The 22,918-nt window shown below is 36.9% G+C and overlaps 1 protein-coding gene across 1 annotated transcript in view; it reads right to left on the reverse strand.

Annotated features, from left to right (window-relative positions):
• gpat2 (glycerol-3-phosphate acyltransferase 2, mitochondrial) overlaps positions 1–22,918 on the reverse strand; it is a 147,957-nt gene that overhangs the window by 44,901 nt on the left and 80,138 nt on the right. The window contains exons 3-7 of the mRNA XM_014993948.2: positions 6,428–6,531; positions 4,821–4,928; positions 3,593–3,663; positions 3,352–3,462; positions 2,825–2,947 (exon numbers count right to left, since the gene is read on the reverse strand). Coding sequence (XP_014849434.2) covers positions 2,825–2,947; positions 3,352–3,462; positions 3,593–3,663; positions 4,821–4,928; positions 6,428–6,502 — 488 coding nt within the window. The 5' untranslated portion in view covers positions 6,503–6,531. The remainder of the gene's footprint in view (positions 1–2,824; positions 2,948–3,351; positions 3,463–3,592; positions 3,664–4,820; positions 4,929–6,427; positions 6,532–22,918) is intronic.

The raw sequence follows: 22,918 nt of genomic DNA on the forward strand, positions 1-22,918 counted from the left end.
GCCTTATAATCCGGTGCGCCTTATAGTGCGGAAAATACGGTACTCTAAATGAGGAATCAACAGAATACAAATTATAATATAACCATAAAAAATGGCTATTATTTGTGTGCTATGTGACACTTTTTTCCCCGCAGTCGTTTTCTGGCTGGGAATAGAGACAATTACGATGATTACACATGCATGATTGAAACACTTTGAAAAGATTATAATTACACAATTAAGTCTAAAATGTGACAGTAAGAGAAAAACCTGAAAAGTGACCAATATGGCAACTTTGATCACTTGAAATTAGAGAAGATGTAAAGAGTAAAAAAACCAACATTTATTAAAAATAAGAAAGTGGTGGTTTGATGATAATAATTAAGAAAAGCATGCTAGATTTCTGTTTTAGATTTCTGTTTTTGATAAACAGATGCAGAAGAAAACTTTTCTTGTCCTAAATCTGTAAGTTGCCTTGACTTGTTTTCTATGCATTTTAAACATGCAGTACTTTGATCCTATTTTTAACCCAACTTCACCATAGCAACTACAGATGCAGCTTATGGCCATTATCAATTAAAGCTACAAAAATACATGAGGCAACAACATATCTTTCTTTTGTTGTGCACACCTTTTCTGCCTACATCAAAGGCTCAACATTTCGCCGGAGAACATCTCCAACTCAGATCCAGGGCTTTGTTATGCATTTAAGGCTCAAGGGCCTTCAGTTCTGTTCAATGGAGTCCTTGTTTGTTATAATGAAAAACACGTCTTCCACTGGCTCATTAACCGGACAGCAATAGAAGTTGGTGGAAGAAAATAAGTTATGTAAGACTTAAGCAACACAGTCAGTGTTGCTAAAGGATCAGCTTATTGCTAGTTTTGATCATTTTTATGGGGTTTAATGCTGGCAATCAAAAAAGTAAAATATCACAAGCAAAATAAGCAGCTTACGAGTTATAATAATTGAGCTATATTCATAAATGCATGTAGGTGTGTCTATGAGTGAATGTGTGCATCTGTGTGTGTGTGTGTGTGTATATATATATATATATATATATATATATATATATATATATATATATATATATATACCCATCAATATTTTATATTCAGCTCTGAAAAAAGATTAAAAGACCACTTAAAATGATCAGTTTCTCTGATTTTACTCTTTACAGGTATATATTTGAGAAAAATGAACACTGTTCTTTTATTCTATGAACTGCTGACAACATGTCTCTGAAATTTCAAGCAAAAAAACTTTATTTGCATGAAATGAGAAATGGTCAAATTAATGAAAAGATGCACTGACCTCAAATAATGCTAAGAAAACAAGTTAATATTCATGTAGGAACAACAATATTAATGTTTTAACTAGGGCTGTTGTAAACGAATATTTTAGTAATTGAGTAATCTATCGATTATTCTTACGATTAATCGAGTAATCGGATAAAAAAAAATTATAAAATGAAATATTGGTAAATCTGGCATAATACAGGTGTTACTATCAGATATCAATATCAGTCTAATTGTTCATATTTGAGCATCCCTAACAGTTGCTTTTTTGTAGTTTAGAAAACTAACCTGTAACAATAATAGCTCACTTTCTAAGTTAACCAGAAGAAAAGTTATAGAAAAATCTGAAATTATATTGAATTTAATAACAAAGAGGCAGGCTCACAAATATGCTTATAAAAAATGTCTACAATCCAGCTTTTAGTTTATGTATTCATCTTCAGTGAGTTTAATAGATTAATTAAACTCACCTTGCCACCTAACCTGTCACGCTTTGGGTTTGAAAATACGGGAAATGCCGCCTGGAGTGGGAGGAGAGGGCGAATGAACGAACTATGATGGGGTGGAGGGGAGGAAATAGACCAGCGGACTGACGAACCGTTAGACCGGGGGACGAACACGGGGAAGCAATACGGGATATTTACGACACCTTCACTGGTCACACTCAGAAACTCATCTACCAGCCATGTACGATGCGCTCCGCCACCCGTTTCTTCAGACCCGGATATGAAATTTATTGTGCGGTTCGTCGGTAAAGCTACATTTACACGGTAAGCATCAGCTACTCAGCCGCCCGCCCTGTTCAGGCTATCCGCTCACCTCAGCGCTCTTCCCGCCGTTCGCTTTCAACCAGCAGCCCCGGAGGAGAAATGCTGCCGTACTCCAGGCATTCCCCCAGTCATTTTAAGGATGCTTATTGGTTCCCCAAAAACGATAAAAAGTCCGGCATTATCATCAATCAATAAAATCCCCACGGGCCAATCTTGAAGAATGGACTTTATGCCGCTGAGACTTAGCTTTTGTCAACAACTTAGAGGCGGAAGTGAGAGCTCCGCGCAACGCAAATGAAGTCCCGGCCGGAACACGGTGCGCTAACTAATAAAACATAAATTAACGAAGCTTCGAGGCAGGTACATTTTCCTCGAGGAATTTTAGTAATCGAGGTACTCGAATCATTCGAGGAATCGTTTCAGCCCTAGTTTTAACTCAGGAAGAGTTCATAAATCAGTATATGGTGGAATAACCAGGAGGTTTTCAGAGCCCCATTGAAAACCTCATTTTGATGCCTTCTTTCTGCACTTTGCTGTTTTTTATTCTGTTTTTCATTTCTGTCTTCTTTTGTTCTGTCCACTTTCTGCCTTGACAGCTTAAATTTCTCATTTGTGGAACTAATAAAGGATTATCTTATCTTTTCCCATCTTAAACCTACTGAATGTAAAGTTAGCGCTTCTTCAGACATAAAATATGAAGTGCTACGGCTTGAAGCCTTTTTCTCAACACTTTTTGCACACACGCACGCAGGCAGGCAGGCAGGCATGCACGCACGCACCTGATGAGGCCTGGGGAAATGCAGGTGTTAATGAGGGACAGGAGCGGTGAGAGAAGACTGTGCTGCCCTTGGCTGTCTTCCCCCTCGGGTGCTTTATGAGCCGCTGCGAGCGCCTCCTTCACCCTGAAACACACAGTCACAGGACAGAAACGGCACAAAGCTGCATTTGTGCTGCTTTTACACAAACATCCGCCTTCCAGAAACACGACAACAGCAAGAGTAGCAGCCCTTAGTGACATGATTACATAAAGCTTAAACTCAATTACACAGGAGGAGGGAAAACAACAGATACTGGGGACTGTGACAGAGATAGGGAAGGTCCAAAGTTCCCACTTCTTTTCATTCAGTCTGTACTCCATTCTCCATTTTCTGTATCTTGGTTCAAGTCTGTTATCTTCCTAGTCCCTTTTTCTTTTCCAGAGCTCTTGCAGCCGTTTCATTTTCTGGATCTTAGCCTATCATTTATTTACACTCCTCTGGCATCTTTGCACCTGCCTCTCCCTCCCACTGTTTTTCTCTTCATGTACCTGTTGCTCTGACAGACTCTCTCCAGCCTGTCGCTAACGGGACTCCCGTAAACCTTGCACCCACTCACATACAAAACGCAGCATACCCTGCGCACCAGCCAGCCTCGATATCTGAAACAGGAAAAAAAAAAAAGAAAAACTCAAAGTAGCAGGCATCAGTGAAGGCGCTGGAAACAAAAAAAAACAAAAAAACAAAAAGCTTCAAAAGGAAGAGCCTGAATACCGCAGATAACATCAGTACCTGGTTTGTGTCTCGTTGATGCTCAGCAGGTTGCGGAAGCCAAGGAAAGAGTTTTGGCCAAGCTTTTTGCTCTGAACAACAAACATAAAAAGGATTTGGATATTTTAGTTTAAATAAATCAAAGTAGTAATCACACATTTGTAAACAAATAAAGCTAATTAATGTTTAAATGACCACTGGAGACATGGAAATCAAAAGAAGAATAGAAGCTTCAAGCCACACAGGCAACAAAACAAGTTTTACATTTTATTTAAACTGGGCTTTCCAAGATAAGTTTAAAAAATATTGGCCAAAACAGATTAATGTTGAGAAAAATCTTAACACAAAGAGTGAGAGAGGGGAAAAAAAGGACTCCTGAATAGACAAATCTAGAGTCAGAGAGTTTATGTTCAAGTCGTAACCACATCCATTTACCTAAATGTGCTTATTTTCACGATAAGTACAGGCAAATAATTAATACAGTTGTTTTTATGACTTATCTACAGAGCACAGAAAGTAGGACAGTATGTATTTGGTCAATTATTTGTTTAGAAAATGCATCTTTTCAATAAATCTAACATAATTGTAAAGCCTGTTTATTTCCATTTAAGGTAATTTTATTTATATGGCACATTTTCAGCAACACAGCAGTTCAAAGTGCTTCACATTAATTAGAAGGAAATACAAATAAACAACCAAACCAAAAGAAAGTGAAGTATAAAGCTACATATTGGCTTCCCAAGTTTAATAAGAATTAGTAGTACTACTATAAACTATTAGGGGTTTGTTTGGATTCTTATTCTCAAAACTAGATGTTGGTTCTGCATTTTTTGTAAGATTAGTGAGGAATAAAACTTAATATTGGTTCTCTATGAATATTAGTTCTCCATGTTTGATTCTATAAGTAAGTAGAAAACTAAATGTTGGTTTCAGTTGTTCTGGTTTGAGTTCTAGATTTGTACAGTATAAAACTAAATTGTGCCACATCTGTAAGGAAAATCCATCTTGATTTAATTAAATTCAGATTGTTTGAAAGCGGAAACATTAATCTATTAAGTATATTGGGATGTTAATGCTTAGTCAGTATTTTTCAGATATGGCAAAGGTTAAAACATCATAGTAAAAATGATAACCATACATCGTTCCCTTAATAAAAACTAAATTCAGCAATTTCTATGTCATCACTTTAGTTTTCCATCTTCCCGTTTTCTGTGTCTAACTTTGTTCCACTTGTGGACGATGGACTCACCAGACTGTTCGGAGTGCACTGGTGGCAACACTGGCCCATAACGGGTCGGAACATGCCCAGACAGGAGGGGACGGTCACGCGTTTCTTGATCTTCAGTTCCCATGACAACTGCAAGGTAGGAATATGCAAATATGTCACTTAAATCAGGACTAAAAACACACAAACTTAGTGGTGATGACGGAGGCTCTCAAAGGGAAATCATTCTAACAAGCAGAGGTCAGATTTAAGAACAGCCAGCAAGATTTCACAACAATTCAGGAAAAGAAAGTTTGAATTTGTGACAGGGTGTTAAAGTTAAACTTTGTTTCTGGTCTGACTTTGGGGAAACAGAAAACTCAATTCTAGGAGTTATATTCTCAATAGATAGGATTTGTAGTTGAAAATGAGTCACTTAACTAACAGTTTAAATTAAAGTGTTGAAATAAAAAGCAAAAACTTGTCATGTTGCAGCACAGAAGACTGAATTCATTCTTATAAATGTATCTGTTAAAATAATTTGACAGGAAATTGTGTTAAGAAACCACATTTTCTTGATGTCTTTTTGCATTATTTCCTTTTGCTTTTATAATTTTATTCTATAAACATGTCAGCAAAGAATGTGCAGCATTTCAAAAAGAGTGCAAAACTTTGGCAATATTTTGCTAATGTCAAAAAAAAAATGTGATTGTGGTTTTTCCATTAAATAAGAAGCAGAAATAAAATCACGTGAATAAGTTTGTTCATGCGACATCGTTAAAAACCTTCATCTACCTTCCACTTCCTGTCATCATCTTCATCTTTTCCACCAGTAGTAACATCTGGTGTTTCCATTGCAGTTTCTAACTGCGATGCGATACAGCTGGAAGAACCACCTCATGCTAGCTCAAAAATGTTTTATAGAATTGTCGTGTTTCCATTAAGCACATTTATTTTCAAAATTTCAATTTGTGCAATCACATGGTCAAGGAAACGCAGTTAGTGATCCATCTGAGAACCAATAATAAATGCACAGAACATTTCAAACCGTGTGTGTCATGGTTACTAATCAACTGGGGTTTGATCTTGTCAGTAATATTTCTCAGTATGATAAACACAAAAAGGCTTCTTATCTCGCTTGGTGTGTGGCGTTACTGTGGATGGTTTGGCACTGGAGGGATCATGCCGTTCAGACAAGATGAGTTAATGAATCTCCGGAAATCAATGACTGAAATAATGAAGATGGATTCCAGAAGACTCAGTCAGAGGCAAAAAAAAAGCCTGATTTAAGACAACACACTGCAGCAGTGACAAGGCTTTCATTTAAATATCAATAATTTGAACTGCCACAGTAACTCTGCGGAAAAAGTCTGAAGGAAGGAAGGAGGAGGAGAAACAGTGAATGATTCAAGCGTGTAGGCAAAGTTTTTGTTTTCATGCAGTATTTAGTAATCCTTTGAAAATTCTGTTCGTTTTCTGATGGCTCGACATGACTCACTGATGCATCGCATTCTGTGATTTGGTAAACATCAAACAGAATTAAGCACAGGGGGCCAAGCGTGTTCTCTAGTGATTGTGAAGAACAAAGCGCTTGAGATTAGCGCACACAGGGTAAGAGGAAGAGGACAGTGGGAGACAAGCAGAGTTCTTACAGCAGGTCTGTTCTGCTGAATTGATGGAAGGCTTGTGTTGTTGTTTATCCCATCTCCTTTCTCGTTCACCATCATGAAGCCCCTGCAGATTTATTGCCAGAAACCTAACAAGAAAACAAAGGAGAAACGATCAAATTATGTGCCATCATGTTAAATACTGAGTTTTTTTTTTTTTTTTTTTTTACATTTTGACTACTATAATAGTGTTTCGGAGCGAATTGAAAAATGAGGGACAAGTCTTTCACAGAGACTGAATTAGCAGAGATTATAACTTCCTGCTGATTTTCTCAAATCCTCCTGGGATTTATAAAATAATACAAGCTCGGCCTTAGCCATAAAACTCCAACATTTTTGCAAAATGCGCAAGAATCAAACTATATTGTAGCCACCAAGAAGTTTCCACCAAAGAAATATCTGGATATTTGACCACTCTTCTTGGCAGGAATAGTACGTTTTTTTTTCAAGATTATAATTTGTAAACAAAACCATGTGGATGATAAATGTAGCTCCTATTGGACAGAAATGACGGGGTCCAATCAGAGCAAAGACACGGAAAAAACCTTGATAATCCAGTGCTGCATTTTTGTTGTGCACATTTCAAGAGAAGCTCATTTATAATCAAGCTCCTGATTAGTATGTAAACTTCTGACCAAAACTGTAACCTTTTAAGTTGAGGTCAAACAGCGTCTCATTGCAGTGGTTTGCCATTTTATTAAAACTGTAGTTTTAAAACTTCTGTGCTAACTTATGTATGCAGGCAGGAATAAAACAGGGAAATATTTTCTCCTAGGAGGTTAGAGGTGGAGGGGAGCTTTGCTCAGGAGCAGCAGGGCTCTCACCGTTTAATCATTAAAGCTTATATAACCATTGTTGGTCCCTCGGCCACTTGGATATGCATTAATGAGACTGGTCAAAATCTAATGGGTTCACACCTAAACAGATTAGTGAATATATAGAACTGGCTGTGCTGGTCTTCAAGTGAGTAATCAGATAAAACTAAGGTAGTTTTACTGCAGATCAAGAAGAGGTCTGCAACCTCCTAGGAAATAAAGTCGCCATCTTGTGAAAATATACTTTGGTTTGTGGAAACCTTGGTTTCCACTACAAAAGGATGAAGATGTGTCCTAGTGTCATCAAGGGCTCTTTAAATGTATCCATCTTCATCCATCAGATTCAGAAAACTCATTATGCTCAGGAGACACTCCCTTTGCATCTCTGTCTCTCACTCTGTTGATCCCTCTCTGCCCCATTAACTTTGCTAATTAAAACTTAAGCTGCACCCATGGGGAGACGCTCCATTTGAACTAGCTTCAAGTTCCCACATTCATTAACAAGTCCAGTGGGAATACAGACATTGAGAAGAGGTTCTCGAGGCTCTGGGAATCTTTGCAGGTATAGAGGACAAGATGGCGGTAAAACTGTGGGGTAAAACAGGGGCCAAAGGGCGTAAAGCTGTGAATTAATAAGGCCAGAGAATCACCAAAGGCCCAAACTGGATTATATAATAAATGCAAGAGGGAATAAAAGAACAAGATAAAGACAGTATTATGCCAAGACCATGGAGTTTTATTTTAAATGTGACTGTTTAAGTTGGAGCTTATATAGACTTAACATAATCTTTTAAGTTTACAAACATGCTTCTTCTGACTGAAAGTTATAATATCCAAATAATTCACTACAGAATCAGAGAAGGGAGCTAAACATTAGAGTGATGGCAAGGAGGACTTTAAAATGTCAACACTTTGAGTGTGTCACCATTATCAGAGGCGAAAGGCTGCTGTAATGACAATAAATGGTTTTTCCATCAATGACATTGTTTACAGAAGGATGTAAACAACGTCCTGAAAACTCTTGTTTGATGTATATTAAAAACTAATGTTGCTTTTCCAGAAATAACATCTTTTCAATGATGATTATTTAAATAAAGTCAAAAAACTTTTTTTTCTGGGAATGGGAAGATATCAAGTGTACAATAATCAAATATAAGAAAAGATAATAACCCTTGTAACACCCTAGTTGATTTCATAAAAGATGTAGATGTTATAAACTTAAATGTTTTCTCTTGATTTTGATGGGTACAGTATTGACTGTGTATACGTTACCATTCAATGAAACAATTTCATATTGATTTATAATATTTCAACTAAATTATATCATCATCTAGAAAAGTAGATCCTTACATTGCATGTTATTATTTTCATAAATAAATATGTTACACTTTTTAAAATCTACATTATAACTTAATTTAGCGGATGCGCCAATAAGCTGAAGATGCAGCTACACTGATCTCTCTTTGCACAATTTTGTCCAAAACTAAGAATAAATACCATTGGTGCTACAAAATATGTAAATAACTTCATAAGTAAGTAATTATGAACGTGTATGAATGACATTAACCAAGCATTTTGGCTGCTACACTGTTGATGAATGACAACATATTTACAAAAAGAGGCTAGCAACACGTTAGCTAAAAACTCAGTAAAAGAAAAGAAAATACAAAATAACAGCCAACTTGAAACCACAAGTAAACACCTACAGTAGCATAAGATGGATTCTCCATTATAAATCATTTTTGTGGAGTTTGCAGAAATATTAGCTTCCTCACCTCCTGCTACACAGTCTTGAAATGCCGAAGCTTGAAGCCTTACCCACCTGAAGGTACTTAAGCTAAACAACCTGTCAATCAAACACTGACAGCAACTCCCAGGAAAAAAGTAGTGATCCATATTTGGACCTTTCTTTCTACAACTTCCTTCCCTTAACACTAGTGGCTCCATTTGTGTAGATATGATAAAAACAGATTAAAAGGAAAATATTTCATCTGGGCTTTTTTTATGCTTCAGTTAAATAGTGTTTCATCATCTCATTGGTTTTTTTGCTCCGGTGCACAATTGCAAAAATGTTCCACCTACAGCACATTATTGCAGAGACAAAAACAAACATTTGATGAAAATTAGATCTGGTAATAAAACTTTAGTCAATGTGATGACTAAAACTGAACTGAAGTGCTCTTTTTTAAACCCAAAGTGTAACTTAGAGGATTTATGGACAAGTAGAGTCGCAGATTGAAAACTCATTAAAAGATCCTTCCTCTTCCTTTCCTTTGTAGAGTATAGAAGAAACTACTGTGGCAGCAAAAAAGAGACGAGCAACATCTAAATCCCTTTGTAGTTCTAGTGTTTGGTTACCATCCTGTGATATATGCCACTGGAGCATGACAGTACAGCACAGTGCACTATAAAGGAAGGATTTCTCTATACCAAGAAACCTATCACATCTTTGCTTTACGAACAGTGTGGCTATATTTTATCATAAATAGTTCTCCAAAAGTCATCCCTGCTTTAATCTTTGGTTGAAATGGCAGGTTTCATATTTTAATCATCTATGGGGTTTTTTTCTCGTAGCAGAATCAATACAGCAGCAGGACGGCTCCGAACGAGCGCTGGAGAAGAAGTAAATCTGCACAGGGTTCCAGGTTTGGTTAGGACTGATTGGTTTCAACAAAACCCAAATTACACTGATAGAAGAACCCAACATGCTACACACATATCAGTTCAACTAAGCTTACTTTTAATATACTTAGATTACCCTGGAATAAAAACCTGCTGCATGTTTGGGAAGACCAACAATTATTATGTTGTGGTAATTTGCAATAAAACATTATTTTTTTTAGAAAATAAAAATAAAAAAAACACAGCTGTCACAGTTGGTAGAAGTGTTGCATTGCAGCAAGAAGATCCTTGGTTGAAATCCCAGCTTGTGAGCAAACCCCCTCAAAACCTAAAATCTTCATAAATTATTGACTCCTTTAAATTAGTACTGAAAACCACAGCATTCTCATAAAGTCAATGTCAAATTTATTAATACAACACTCTTAAAAACAGGTTTAAAACTGCACCAAACTGCAGTACAGACATAAATTGATAAAAAGAGAAAGAGAAAAAGAAACAAAGTAAGAAATTCCTTTATCGGTTAACTTTAATCATGTCTTGAAGTTTTATGTTAAATTTTCACTGTTTATTTTTTTAATGTGATGGTTTAATATTTACCTTTTGTTCTTTTAATGTTATTCAGTGTTTTTAACGTGATTCTCTACTTTTGTGCCTTTATTTTGCTGCAAAGCATGTTAAATTAAGTTGAGAATGGCGCAATACAGAGAAACCTGACTTGCAAGAGTCATAAATAATTAAATCACAGGATAAAAAACTTCTACATGCCAAGCTCCCTGACTAATGTCTTTTTGTCGCCTTTTCTCAATGTTCTTTGATCTTATTTTATAATTAAGCTGTAACGATCGCCATCATCATTACTGAAGAGTTTCCCTGGAGCCCCAACTTCTCTATCTCACCAATAAACCTTAGAAGAGGAGGCAAGTCCACCAGAGCCTGAAGCATGAAAGAACACCACCTTTCATCCTCCCCACCTTTTATCAGGGCACCGCCACAAGCATCATGGCGAGCTGCATCCCAACTTGGTGCAGTGACTGCACTGGAACTGACTGAGTTTGCAATTTAAGGTGGGGATGTCTGAAGGAGTCATCAAGGTGTCTCTTCCTGCCTTAAGAGAATATTTTTGGAGGCGATGTTGGAGAAAAAAAATCCCACAGTTTAGCAAGAACTTCCTTTAACCTCTCCCATATTCTGTTTAATCTCCTGCCATCTGGTACATGATATCAGTATTGATTCAAAAGGTAGTAAAATATTCAACTGTACTATTCCCCCAATATCCTAATTTAGTTTCTTTATTTTTGCAGTCATCTGAAGAAAGCTTTTAATATAAAGTAAATGCCAAACATGCCCTATGGGCTGCAAGCACTGCTGTAATTAGCTTTAAATGTTCTTTTCTGATCTCATGCCTGTATTACCTGTTTGTATTTTCAAACATGGTATTGAAAAATGCATGATAAAGAATTAATGTTATAGTTTTTCTGTGCTGTGTTGTGCGAACAAACAAACAAAAAAAAATCCTAATGCCTGCTGGCTGTTTTCACTCGATACAGCAGGCATAAAACAATAAGGAGGCTGCGTTCAGTACAGGACGAACTTTTAAAACACAAAGGGAAAAAAACTCTACACACTGGCCATCAATTATCTAAACATTTACGTTAATGCATTTTTAATTCTTGGTATATTTTGTCACTGCTTGTGTTTCATTGTTGCTGACGTTTTACTGTTATTAGCCGTTGAGTTGTTTTATTATGTTTTATTTCATGGTTCCTGGATGTGTTGAGCGCATGGAGTTTAAACCTCTGCAAGAAGCTCATTTATACAAATAAATTAACATTAAAATTAAATTAGTATTCTTTAAAAACAAAACTAGCTAAATAGGAAGACTGAAGAGCTTGTGTGCACAATCTGGCCGATTTAAAATGATGGAAACTTATTTTGGACAAACGTCTCGTCGAGTCTCAGACTCTCCTTTAATTTGCATTTAAATTTGAATGTGTGCGTGTGTATTGATGTACTGTAAAGATTAACCTCATTTACATACAACATCTTATCTTCTGGAGTGACTCCATATTGCTTCTGTGGTACTTTCAATTGAAGAAGTCAATTACAAGTGGTGTATTGTAGGAATGTAATAAATGCCATTTGTCTGTCCCACCAGGCATGTCCTATTTATTTTATAGAAAGATTTTGCTTACTTAGCATGAAGCCATTCCTCTGCACACTGCTCACATAATCTCTGTTTTGAAACCAATGTATAGAAAGGAACGTGCAATTTATATGCTTGAATTGTTTGCATCTGAATCGACTCAAAGAGGATTTGATGGTTTAAAGCAGAATAGCTTTAAATTTCTCTACACTGTTTTCAACTTCAACTTTCATACAGATGAATCATTTTAGAAGCCAATTAAAATGGTAATTTATCTCAATTTATTTAGTGTAAAAGTGAAACTAATTCACAATATATTTCCAGCGATCTGTGCTGTTGATTTTAATCAAAATTATAAAGTAAGTATGTAATTGAAGAGCAGATTTTTATTGCAAAGAAAGCCCTTTGCTAATCCATGCCTACAATGGATGATGAGTTAAGTTGCCAACATAACTGATAAAATGCAAAATTTCTCATTTATGATTTTTAAATAGGTAGTGCCATGTGTTTTCCAGGCACATATTGACATTTTATAGATCAAGTAGCTGTTAACTTCAGTTGTTATAAAAATGTTACATCAAATATAAAAGAAACATGATGCAAGGCTCAAAAAACTCAATTTTACACAATACTAATGCTTAAACTATTGGCCAGAATACATTAAAATCTTTCTATAATATGTATGTGGCATAATTTACCCTACAGAGGAACATCCAACCATGCTCTATACCTGGGATCTTCAAATGCAAGCCTCCTGCAACTTTTATGTGCATCTCTGCTTTAACACACCCAAGTCAAGTAGTGACATCATTAGCAGGACTGTGGGGAATCTGACTCCATTTTGAGAAGATAATTCAACCATTTAATTCAGAAATGTTGGACCAGGGATACTTCTTAAAGTCGCAGGACATCAGACCCAGAGGCCTAGATGTCGGCCTGGTAGGCCTACATCCTGGACAGTTCATCACAGCATGCCATGCCTACACAAACTCCTACTGACAGCAACTTTAGATGTATGTTAGGCTAGGAGTTTTTCCATCTGTTTCTGGGCAAGAAGACATTCAGCATTCCTCCTTTGCATTATTTACAACCTCTAAGAAATTTAACTAATGTTAGACATTCATCAAAGCTCTACGGTTAGGTTTATCTTGACTCTGATAGATGATGACTGTGACAAAGATAACATAAATACTCAGTATACATAATGTAAACTGATTACTCTGGAAGGTCTCAGGAAGTTACTATCAATCTGTAATGGCTGGGAAAAAATATCCTCGACATTGCACATTGAATTATTTCATAACAGTTTATTCTCAACTCTCACATGAAAGCTGTCAAGTCTTCGTAAACATAATGGTTTGTGAATCCATTACCAGACATGCATGCTGCATAACTCATCAGGTTGCATAGCTGTTTTTGAATTATATTTTCTGAGAATTTCCCTAATTTAACACAAATCGCACATGGCTGAGAGTCTAAAAACGTATATTTCTAAGAGTTTGGGACATTAGAAGATGTTCAGGTGAAGATTCTTTTCCTTCTTATTCCAACATAAATATGGCACGTTGGCTCAGGTGTCTTGCATCACACAGTGATTAATAAAACATCACGGCTGTCAGGGAGAGATGAAGATATGCTTAAAGGTACAGGAGAGGAGGAGAAAAACAAAAGGTAAAAAGGGAAAATGAAGTGTGTCTGACACATAATTAAAGCTCTTTTTTGTGACACCACAAGCGAGGCAGGAATCTTTTTATCTGACAGTATCAGATAGAAATGACTCAGTGATGATCATAATTATCATCAGATCCTATTAGTCAAAAACATGTTGATCAGTGTAATTATCCAATCCTGTTAGTCCAAAACAATCTTGACTCCATTTTATGTGCCTTCCATACTCAATGTTCCCTCTTATTCATCTTGGGCATATTTTTCTTTCCAGATTTAATGGGTTTTTTTAAGAAAACCTCAAAGGTTTCACTAAATCTCCGTTTTCCCTCTGATCCTCGGTATATCGCATACATTTTTCCTCAATCTGTTTGTCAGTCATCTTTGGTGACCTGAGTGGAAACACAAAGTTCATAACAAAGCACATCTTTTTATAGACAAAGGTAAAGCCCATTTCCCGCCGGTCATTTTCTCCTCCCTCTGCAGATTGTTTTGTTCTGTTTCAGAGAGCGTCACAGGATGACAACAAACCTCACACAATCATCCGGCAAATGGACACACATTTCAGAGCATTTAAGTCTGATACACGGAGGGGGAAATGGGAAATAAAATATTGTGATAGAATTTAATAGTAAACAAAGCAATTTTAGAGGTTGTTTCGTACAATTTTTTTGTGGTAATTTTGTTTATAACCAGTTTATTTAATACCAAGCAAATGTGAGCACTATGAATAGCCACAGTCAGAATAATAATTTCTGGTGTTCCTGGGGGTCCTCAAAATGGGACACAATGAATTAAACAGAGATTTTAAATAAACATTAAGAACCAACGAATCTACCTTCAGCCAAGGGTTTGTGTATTATTCCCCTTTAAACTCTGATCAGTAGATAGTGTGTTTCTTTGCCCAGTGTGTTTCTTATGTTTCAGTAAGTATAGATTAGTTTGATTAATAATACATGTGCACTTTTACTCAAACAACTTCAAATGTTTTTTTTTGTTTCTTCGTAGAGCTTGGCTCCTTATAGAAGAAATGTCGCAGTGCCGGAAAAAGAAAATCATGTAAATTTGAAAATGTAAACATAAGATTGCAATAAAATGATGAACCACTGAGATTTAAAAAATAATTTCATTTATTTACATAATCTTGTACACTGTTTGCATCAAATGCACTGATGCAAGCACCTGGCCTGTTTAAACTTAACAGGCATGTTTTTGGACTTTTGAAGGAAACTTGGGTAACTGGAGAAAACTCATGGCTTCCTTGGAGAGCACACTACATGTAATCACAGTCTAGCAATAGGCTCCACTGTTGCACCATGGAGCCTTTTCTCAGTTGGCTCTTTGAAAAACATGATGAATTCTTTATATATTGTTCTATACCTTTACCTTTTCAATAAAACAGCCGACATGCCAAGCTCCATCTGGCTGCCTGCTGACCTTCAGCTACTCCTCTGAAGGCTCTGTGACCATGTATAGGCTGCATCTTCTCATGTTTTATTTATTTTTGCTTTAATTTACAAATCTTGATTTGTTCGCTACAAATACCAAACTTTGTATCCATGTAAAAGCTAAAACTTTTTCAGACAGTGGGAAATTGGTCACTGGAAAAATGTAGTTAAATTTATAAAAAATGCTACTCAGAGTTAATTAGATTGATCCACAGGTCGCATACAACAGTAAATGGTGATTTTGCAGTTAGAAAATAAAATTTATCTTTACTAATCAAGCAGCATAAACCCCAAACAGCTGCTAGACCGTCGTAAAAGCCCAGATCATTTTAAGAGGGAGCTGAGGATAATGTGGTCTAACTTTTCTCATTCATTTTGTAGCAGAAACCAACAAACTTTCTCAAAGGGAAACAGGAGATGATACAAAAATGTAATGTAGTTTTAGATATATTTTTATTTGAAGTGCAATTTAACAACATTGACTTATACGACTGCCTAGTTTTTAAAGAGACCCACCAGACAATGTTGAGTTCAGTTTCAATACCACTCATCATTTTGTACTTTTTACCCAACAATTTCAACAACAAATGATTTAAATTAATATTGTCTGTTAATGTCTACTGAAAGGAAAATGTTCTGTATCAATGAGTACTATGTGTTGGCAGATGGTAACTCGTATTTTGGTTTGATCAGGTGACAATCTGTGAAATTTAATTGTGGCAGATGGTTCAAACTGTAATCAACTGAAATAACACACCATTAAACAAACTACACATAAAATGTAATCATTTTTATGATTATTTGTCTCCATAATTGGGGCATGCCATTAGCAATGCATAAGGAGAGCAGTGACTGACCTGCGAAGCAGGTCAGTCACTGCCTCCATGCATTGCATGGCAGGCACCTATTGTTCTACACCCAATAGAATGTCTCTTTATTTATTTATATATATCTTTATTTTTCTTCCATTACCGTTAATGCGGCTCGTACTGCTGCGAGAAACCCCACAAAAGTGGTATCAAATCGTGCGGCCCGATGCCGAGAAGGGAGCTATTATTTTTATTGGGGATCGGAGTTACGACGGCGACGTAAAAAGCGAAAAATGAGCGAAATTTCCAACTGCCGAAACCTTAGAGTGTAACTGAAACCAACTGCCGTTTTTTAGAGTGAGAAAAAGAGTGGAATTTTGACCCCAAAATAATTTTGAAATTGCTCTCATGGGTGCAAAAATTGCTCTATTGGTATGAAAGTCGGTCATGACATTGATACGAATGCCTGCTCTGGTAAAATGTTTTCAAAATTTCCCTAGGGCTTACGGTTTTTGGTCTAGGTGCTTCAGAGCAAAGTGATGGGACAGGATAACTGACGCTCCTCCCCAGTGTTTCACATACATTTCTGAAAAAGCTCTGAGCTCAGCGCACACCATTTTTCTCTCATCACTGCAATTACTGTGAATGAGCTACAGATATGAATCGCGGTACTAAATGAGACGACAAATAGCCCTCTCATATGCTTCAAACGGTTTTTGGATCGGCCTTACGGATCCTGAACGGGAAGCAGTCGTTCGGACTGCTTTTTCCATTAAAACTGACTGGGTGTCTCATAAAGATAGATAAGCCTGACACACACAGGGCAGTTTCATCACTATAGCAACAGAATGCAGAGGAAGGCACAGCTGCTGGTTTGGACTACAAAGACTCTGTAGTTCTAAATAAGGTGGAACATTTTAATACAGAGGGCAGAGCAGGAGGTCAGAACTACAACATGGCGGAACACTCAATTATTACAGAGGAGGGCTGAGCTGGCAGTTAGAACAACTTGCTGTTTTTGGCATTATAAAGGTGGATTAACCAAACCACTGTTACACATTGGATTAGTGTGGTTATGGAAATTAAGTTTACTGAAAGTTTCAGAATAAAACTCTGCAATGTCCACTCACGACGAATATTAAGCTTTTTTATGTTTGTTTGTCTCAGGATAGTGAACTGCCTTGCGCAGCAAGTCAGTTCATTAACATTAGCATTAATGTTAATTGAAATCCTTCCCCAGCTTTCTGTCTCACACACACAGCAGCTGACTGAGGGCCAATCGCTATAGCAACAGAATCCAGAGAAAGGCAAATCTGCTGGTTTGGACTACAAACCAGCAGCCATAACTGCCATAACTGTAGTTCTATCTATGGCCAAGACTCAGTTAAAACAGAGGCCTGAGCAGCATGTCAGAACTACAACATGGCGGAACACTCAATTATTACAGAGGAGGAGTTGGCTGGTATTATAAACTACTTGTGCTTTGAGCATTATATAACTGATTTAACCTGATCACTATTACACATGAAATTAGTGTGGCAATTTCAAATGAAGCTTTATTGAAGCTTATTGAAAATTTTCAAAATATAAGTCTTGACAATTTTTACATCATGTAATTGCTCTTTTTACATACATTTCTGCAAAAAGTTCTGAGCTCAGCGCACACCATTTTTCTCTCATCACTGCAATTACTGTGAATGAGCTACAGATATGAATCGCGGTACTAAATGAGATGACAAATAGCCCTCTCATATGCTTCAAACGATTTTCGAATACGTATCACGGTTCCCGAATGGAAAGGAGTTGTTCGAACAGCTTTTTGGAGTGAAACTGGCTGGCTCAAACAGATAGAATTGTTTCTCCCCCTGTGTGTCTCTCTCCCAGCTGACAAAGAGGCTTGGTCACTATAGCAACAGAACACAGAAAAGCAGAGCTGCTGCTTAGGACTACAAAAACGCCATCTTTGTAGTTCTAAACACGATGGAACACTTTACTTTGGGCATTATATAGTTGGATTAACCCAACCACTGTTACACATTTTATTGCTGTGGTCAATTAAAATGAAGCTTAATGAAAATTTCAAAATAAAAGCCTTGATATTTTTCACATCAGCTATGGGCTTTATGTGAATGGTTTAAACAAACTACTGTTACACTATGAATTGGTGTGGTGGTTAAAATGAAGCCTACTGAAAGTTTCAAAATAAAAGTCTGCATATTCCTCTCATGCTAGTGCAACGCCATAGGCGTTGCAATAATATTAAGCTTTTTTTGCATTTTTTTTCCTCAGGATAGTGAACTGCCTTGCGCAGCAAGGCAGTGCATTAGCATTAGCATTAGCCTTTTCCCTAAAGGTAGCTATTAGATAATTTTCTTACTTATTAGCGATGTTCAGTATACTGAATGGAGTAAATCAATGACAGAAAACATGCTAGTGATGCCACACATCCTACATGAATATTAGTCTTCACGCTAATATTAGCATTTTGGCTTATGCATTAATTTCAACATACTGAATGGTACAGGTGCAGTTTAGTCAACATGTTTCTGACTCACCACAGGTTATTGACTACATTGAAGCTTTCTTTAGCATTAATGCTAATTTTTTGCATTAGAACGCTTGATTAAAAACCGACGGGCACACTTTGGCATGCCCCTTAAAATTTCTGCGGAATTTTCTAGTTCATCATTATTACTCAATATGCTGCATCAGAAATATATACTGAAATGGTTAAACAGGAAAATATTTATTTATTTTGTAAACCAATTTTGTTTTTGTAACCAGTACAAATGATTGTTGCCTTTCCTCTCAGGATTTATATTTGTGGAAACTCTGTACAAGGTTTTTTTTTATATTCAAAAGAAATGTAGGTTGGGAAGCTAAAGTACCTATAAGAAATGACCTGATATGCCACTGGATGGTTTTTGCATAGCAACCAATACATGTATTTATATTTGGTGCTGATTGGTTAAACCCTGAAGAGCAGAGACCAGTAAGACTGTAGATGTTAGTTTCAGCTGTAGTGTTAAGAAGGTTTCCACTCTGTGTATTAATGTATATTAAGGTGTATTGGGTTACTGAACTATTAAAGCAGTTTCTGAAGAGTGAATGCAGATTTCAGCTGTTAGCATGGAATTGAGGTCACCAATCCCCACAAATATCAAGGTCCAGCATAGATCCTGTCCTGTAACTGTGCAACACTGCTTACCTTAATTCACAGAAAAACAGCTCATTATGACTCAGTTACATTCTGGTAAACTAAACCGTTATTCCACTGCTTAAACTTGATCAAGCAGTGGGAAAACAATGTTATGTCAATTGTTTCTAAAGGCCTTTACAAACTCCACCAGAACAGAGAAAGTTTATTTTTAACTTGATGCTCCAAGATCAAAAACAAAGTTCTTGCCAGGAAGGACACTTCTAAGTTCTTGTAAGTATAAATCATAAATCTTGGACATAAAAGAAAAAGTTGTGCCCAGAATAAACATCAAGAATAAGTTAATTGAGCGCTTAAACCACAAATGAAAAAAGCTGACAGAGAAAACAAAGTTTTCTGTTCTTGCGGAGTATGTGTTGGCCTTTAGTCTTTAACTAACTGGAGTCCAATGGTTTGTTTTATCTAAACCGCACATACTTACACTTGAACTCCAATTAAACTTCTCTCATATTTACAGTGTTTGTAAATTATGCACAGATTCTCCAGGGACATGTTAGCATGCCCCAAAGCTGGTCTGAAATGTGAAAAAAAGTTCTCTCTCACACACACATAACACATAAAACTGTTGACAGTTATTCTACCTAATTAGGCAGAAAGTGGAATTAGCTCAACTCAATAAGGTAAGTGAACATAATACACTTGAAGTGGAAGAAAAGAAGCCTCTTTTGGGGTTAGATGTTGTTTACAAGATATTTGTGGTCATTCACACCTCGTGCTTTTTTAAATTAGAGGCTTTCTGCAGCTTGTAGAGAAAATGTTTATCTACTCCATTTGATACAGACTACTGCACATATTTTCTTTGCTGTGTGGTACCTGAAACCAATCAGAAAAGCTCTGTATTTGCAGCCAGCATTTTAAATCCAAAGGTCTACTACGTTATCAGCCTAGACTTTACATGTCTCTTTATATAAATAATTTATATATAGAAAAATACACAAACACTGAAGCAATCCTGCCCTTCGAATAAACTTTTCTGATCCTTACTAGGATCAGAAAAGTTTTAGGTGATGGTTTTAGTTTTTATTGGTTTTAATAAAACTTTAATATCTGCTTTGAAATTCAGTTTATACTTGTCTCGTCATTTCTCTGTTGTGTTTTTATTGATTATGACCATAATAACAAATTCTGACTAAAAGTTTGTATTTTTTACCATTATGATACTAAAATTAAGCTAAATTATTAAAAGTATGCCTAGCTGACCTCATGATGCGTAGCATGTCTGCTTAGATCAGTGGTTCCCAAACTTTTTCTTCTGCGCCCCCCCAGTGGTTTTCAAACATTTTATGCGCCCCCCCTATGGATTACAAATGGCTGTCTGGTTGAAACGACGCGTTTGAGGGGGGGGAATCGACTTTTTTGGGGGCAAAATGAATGTACGTAGCTGAAAATAGACACCAACATCGGTAGCCTACAAGGTACTTGTTAAGCTTAAGGTTCTGTATTGATATTAGCTAGTCATCTTTTAGCTAACATTACCTGCATCCAACAGCTTTACGCAACTCAGTCGGTTAGTTTGGAGGGAAAAACTGTGAAAAGTTCTTTGCGTTTTGCTGGTTTGCTGCCGTGATTCTAACACAAACCTACGTAGCTCCGCACAGCAGCAGCAGGTCTCCTTCACAGGTGGAAACCCAGCGCGAGCGTCGTAGCGCTCATGTTGCGTTTAAAGGCGGCTTGGAAAAACAGGTTACAACATGTTAACAACGGATTAAACAGTTTTAACTGCTGATAAAAGTGACAGAGGACACAAATATGGGAAGTGTGGAAGCCTCTACTCTATCAAATTGACATAGTTATAACAGAGAGTTGGCCATTCTAAGGTAAAAACCCAGCGAATACAGTGTTCATGTTTTGTTTTTTTCTTCATCCAGATGGCTTCCCACGCCCCCCCAGCAATGACACGGCGCCCCCCTTAGGGGGCGCGCCCCACAGTTTGGGAACCTCTGGCTTACAGCAAGAAGATTTTGCTACAAATGGAGATTTTTATTTTACATATTTTCAAGGTTATTGTGAATTATCCACTTAATCAGCGCATTTTTAATGTATCTAGTAAAACGTAGCTTAAATGTGTAGAAGTGTCAAGAAGAGCATTGCTGTACACTTACAATGTTCTGTAAGAGAGTTAAAGTATAAAGTACAGCAGATCAGCCTCCTATAGAAACAGTCTTTCTTCATTAATATTCATAAAAACAACTGCCTATTCAGGCAGTTTCAGTCACTGTCAGCAAAATGTGGATATTTATTTTATCACCAACTCTAATGCTGTGTAGGAGTGGATTTTCATTAGAAAGAGGATTATGTTGTCCTCTCAAGACATTTGAAGAGAATTCTTGTGTTAATATATTGTACAGCATGTCTTTTAAAGCTATATGATGCATGTCGATTGTAACTAAAAATGCCAGCTACTGTTATTACATAATCATCTCTCGCACGCAGACAATGAATGGGTGCTGCGTTGCTGTGAAGCCCTTAACTTTGATGGCTCCACTGTCAGCATGTTTGTATAAGAAACTTCTACGAGCACTCTACCTCTGACGTTGAAGTGAAACCTGTGTGCTGCTGCAGGGAGAAAAAGAGCAGAGTAAAGTTATAGAATTCCTTTTGTTCTAGGAAATCAATGAAACTCCCTGGTTCAATGACGCACAGCCACTGATTCACAGATTGATTTTCTGGGTGCGCACGCAGTCAAGCAGTGAGACGGCCAACACATCCAGGTGCATCATAGTGTACCTTTGCCCGATTAGCATTCTTTTCCAACAGCCTGGTGCGCAGACTGTAAATAAAAGCCTATTATATAGTTGTCCCTGTGGCGCTTTCTATTTGCCGGCTCAGCACAATCCTCATGCTCTATTGATTTGTTTAAGAAGGATCATAGAGATGCCAAAGACGAGCTGTTAATACCACTTCTAAATACAAAATGTGCACTCAGATTTTTTTCTGTCTTACTTATCCTTTTCCAAATAACTTTTGCTGAGGAAGATAAATACTCCCTGAAAGCCATAAACATTTGTTACAATTATAGCAGTGTTCTTAAAGTGATGCATTCATTTGTAAACCAATTCTTAAAGATAGCCTTTAAGAAGTGCTTACTTGAACAGGTTAGGATAGGTCTATGGGCTGCACAAAATGTGCTCATTATATTTTTTGCGTAAAAACATCCTCAGAAGGTCAGATTTTGGGCATCTTGTCACTTTAAATCCAAAAAAAGCTGCTGCTGGCCATGCCCCGCGAACTCAAGTAAAAGTGGCTGCAAACAAATGCTACTACAAAGCCGTACATCTTTAAGAAGCATAAGTGGAGCCTCTTGCACAACCAACAAGAATACAGCAAGTACTTTCTGGGTGGTAAGTCAACAACAAAACATGTGTCTTTTCCAGCTGCCATTGTACAGCACATGCAGTAGTATAACCAGCGGACCAAATGTGCCGGAGCTCTGCTTGGCATGCTAGGTAACGGGCTAGGATTCATTTGAGTTGGTAGGTGCCGGTCTAGGCTTTGTTTGGGTTGCCAGCGAGGGGCAGTGCCAGCTGATTTGTGATGTTACATTCTGGAGTTTTTTTTAAACCGCTCATTTTCCAGACACACAAAAAGGATTAACTTATTGCCAAAAAACAGCTGATTTTAGAAATTCACATTGGAAAATGTGAATTTGGCATAACACGTCCCCTTTTAACACATTTGTGACTCATCTTTGACTTTAGGGAAACAATGACATGAAAAATCAATTGCTCACAATATTTTAAGTAGAGAATTTTGAAAA

Source organism: Poecilia mexicana, unplaced genomic scaffold (genome assembly GCF_051168715.1).
Source record: "Poecilia mexicana isolate PSO_F unplaced genomic scaffold, ASM5116871v1 scaffold_9, whole genome shotgun sequence".
Taxonomy (NCBI): domain Eukaryota; kingdom Metazoa; phylum Chordata; class Actinopteri; order Cyprinodontiformes; family Poeciliidae; genus Poecilia; species Poecilia mexicana.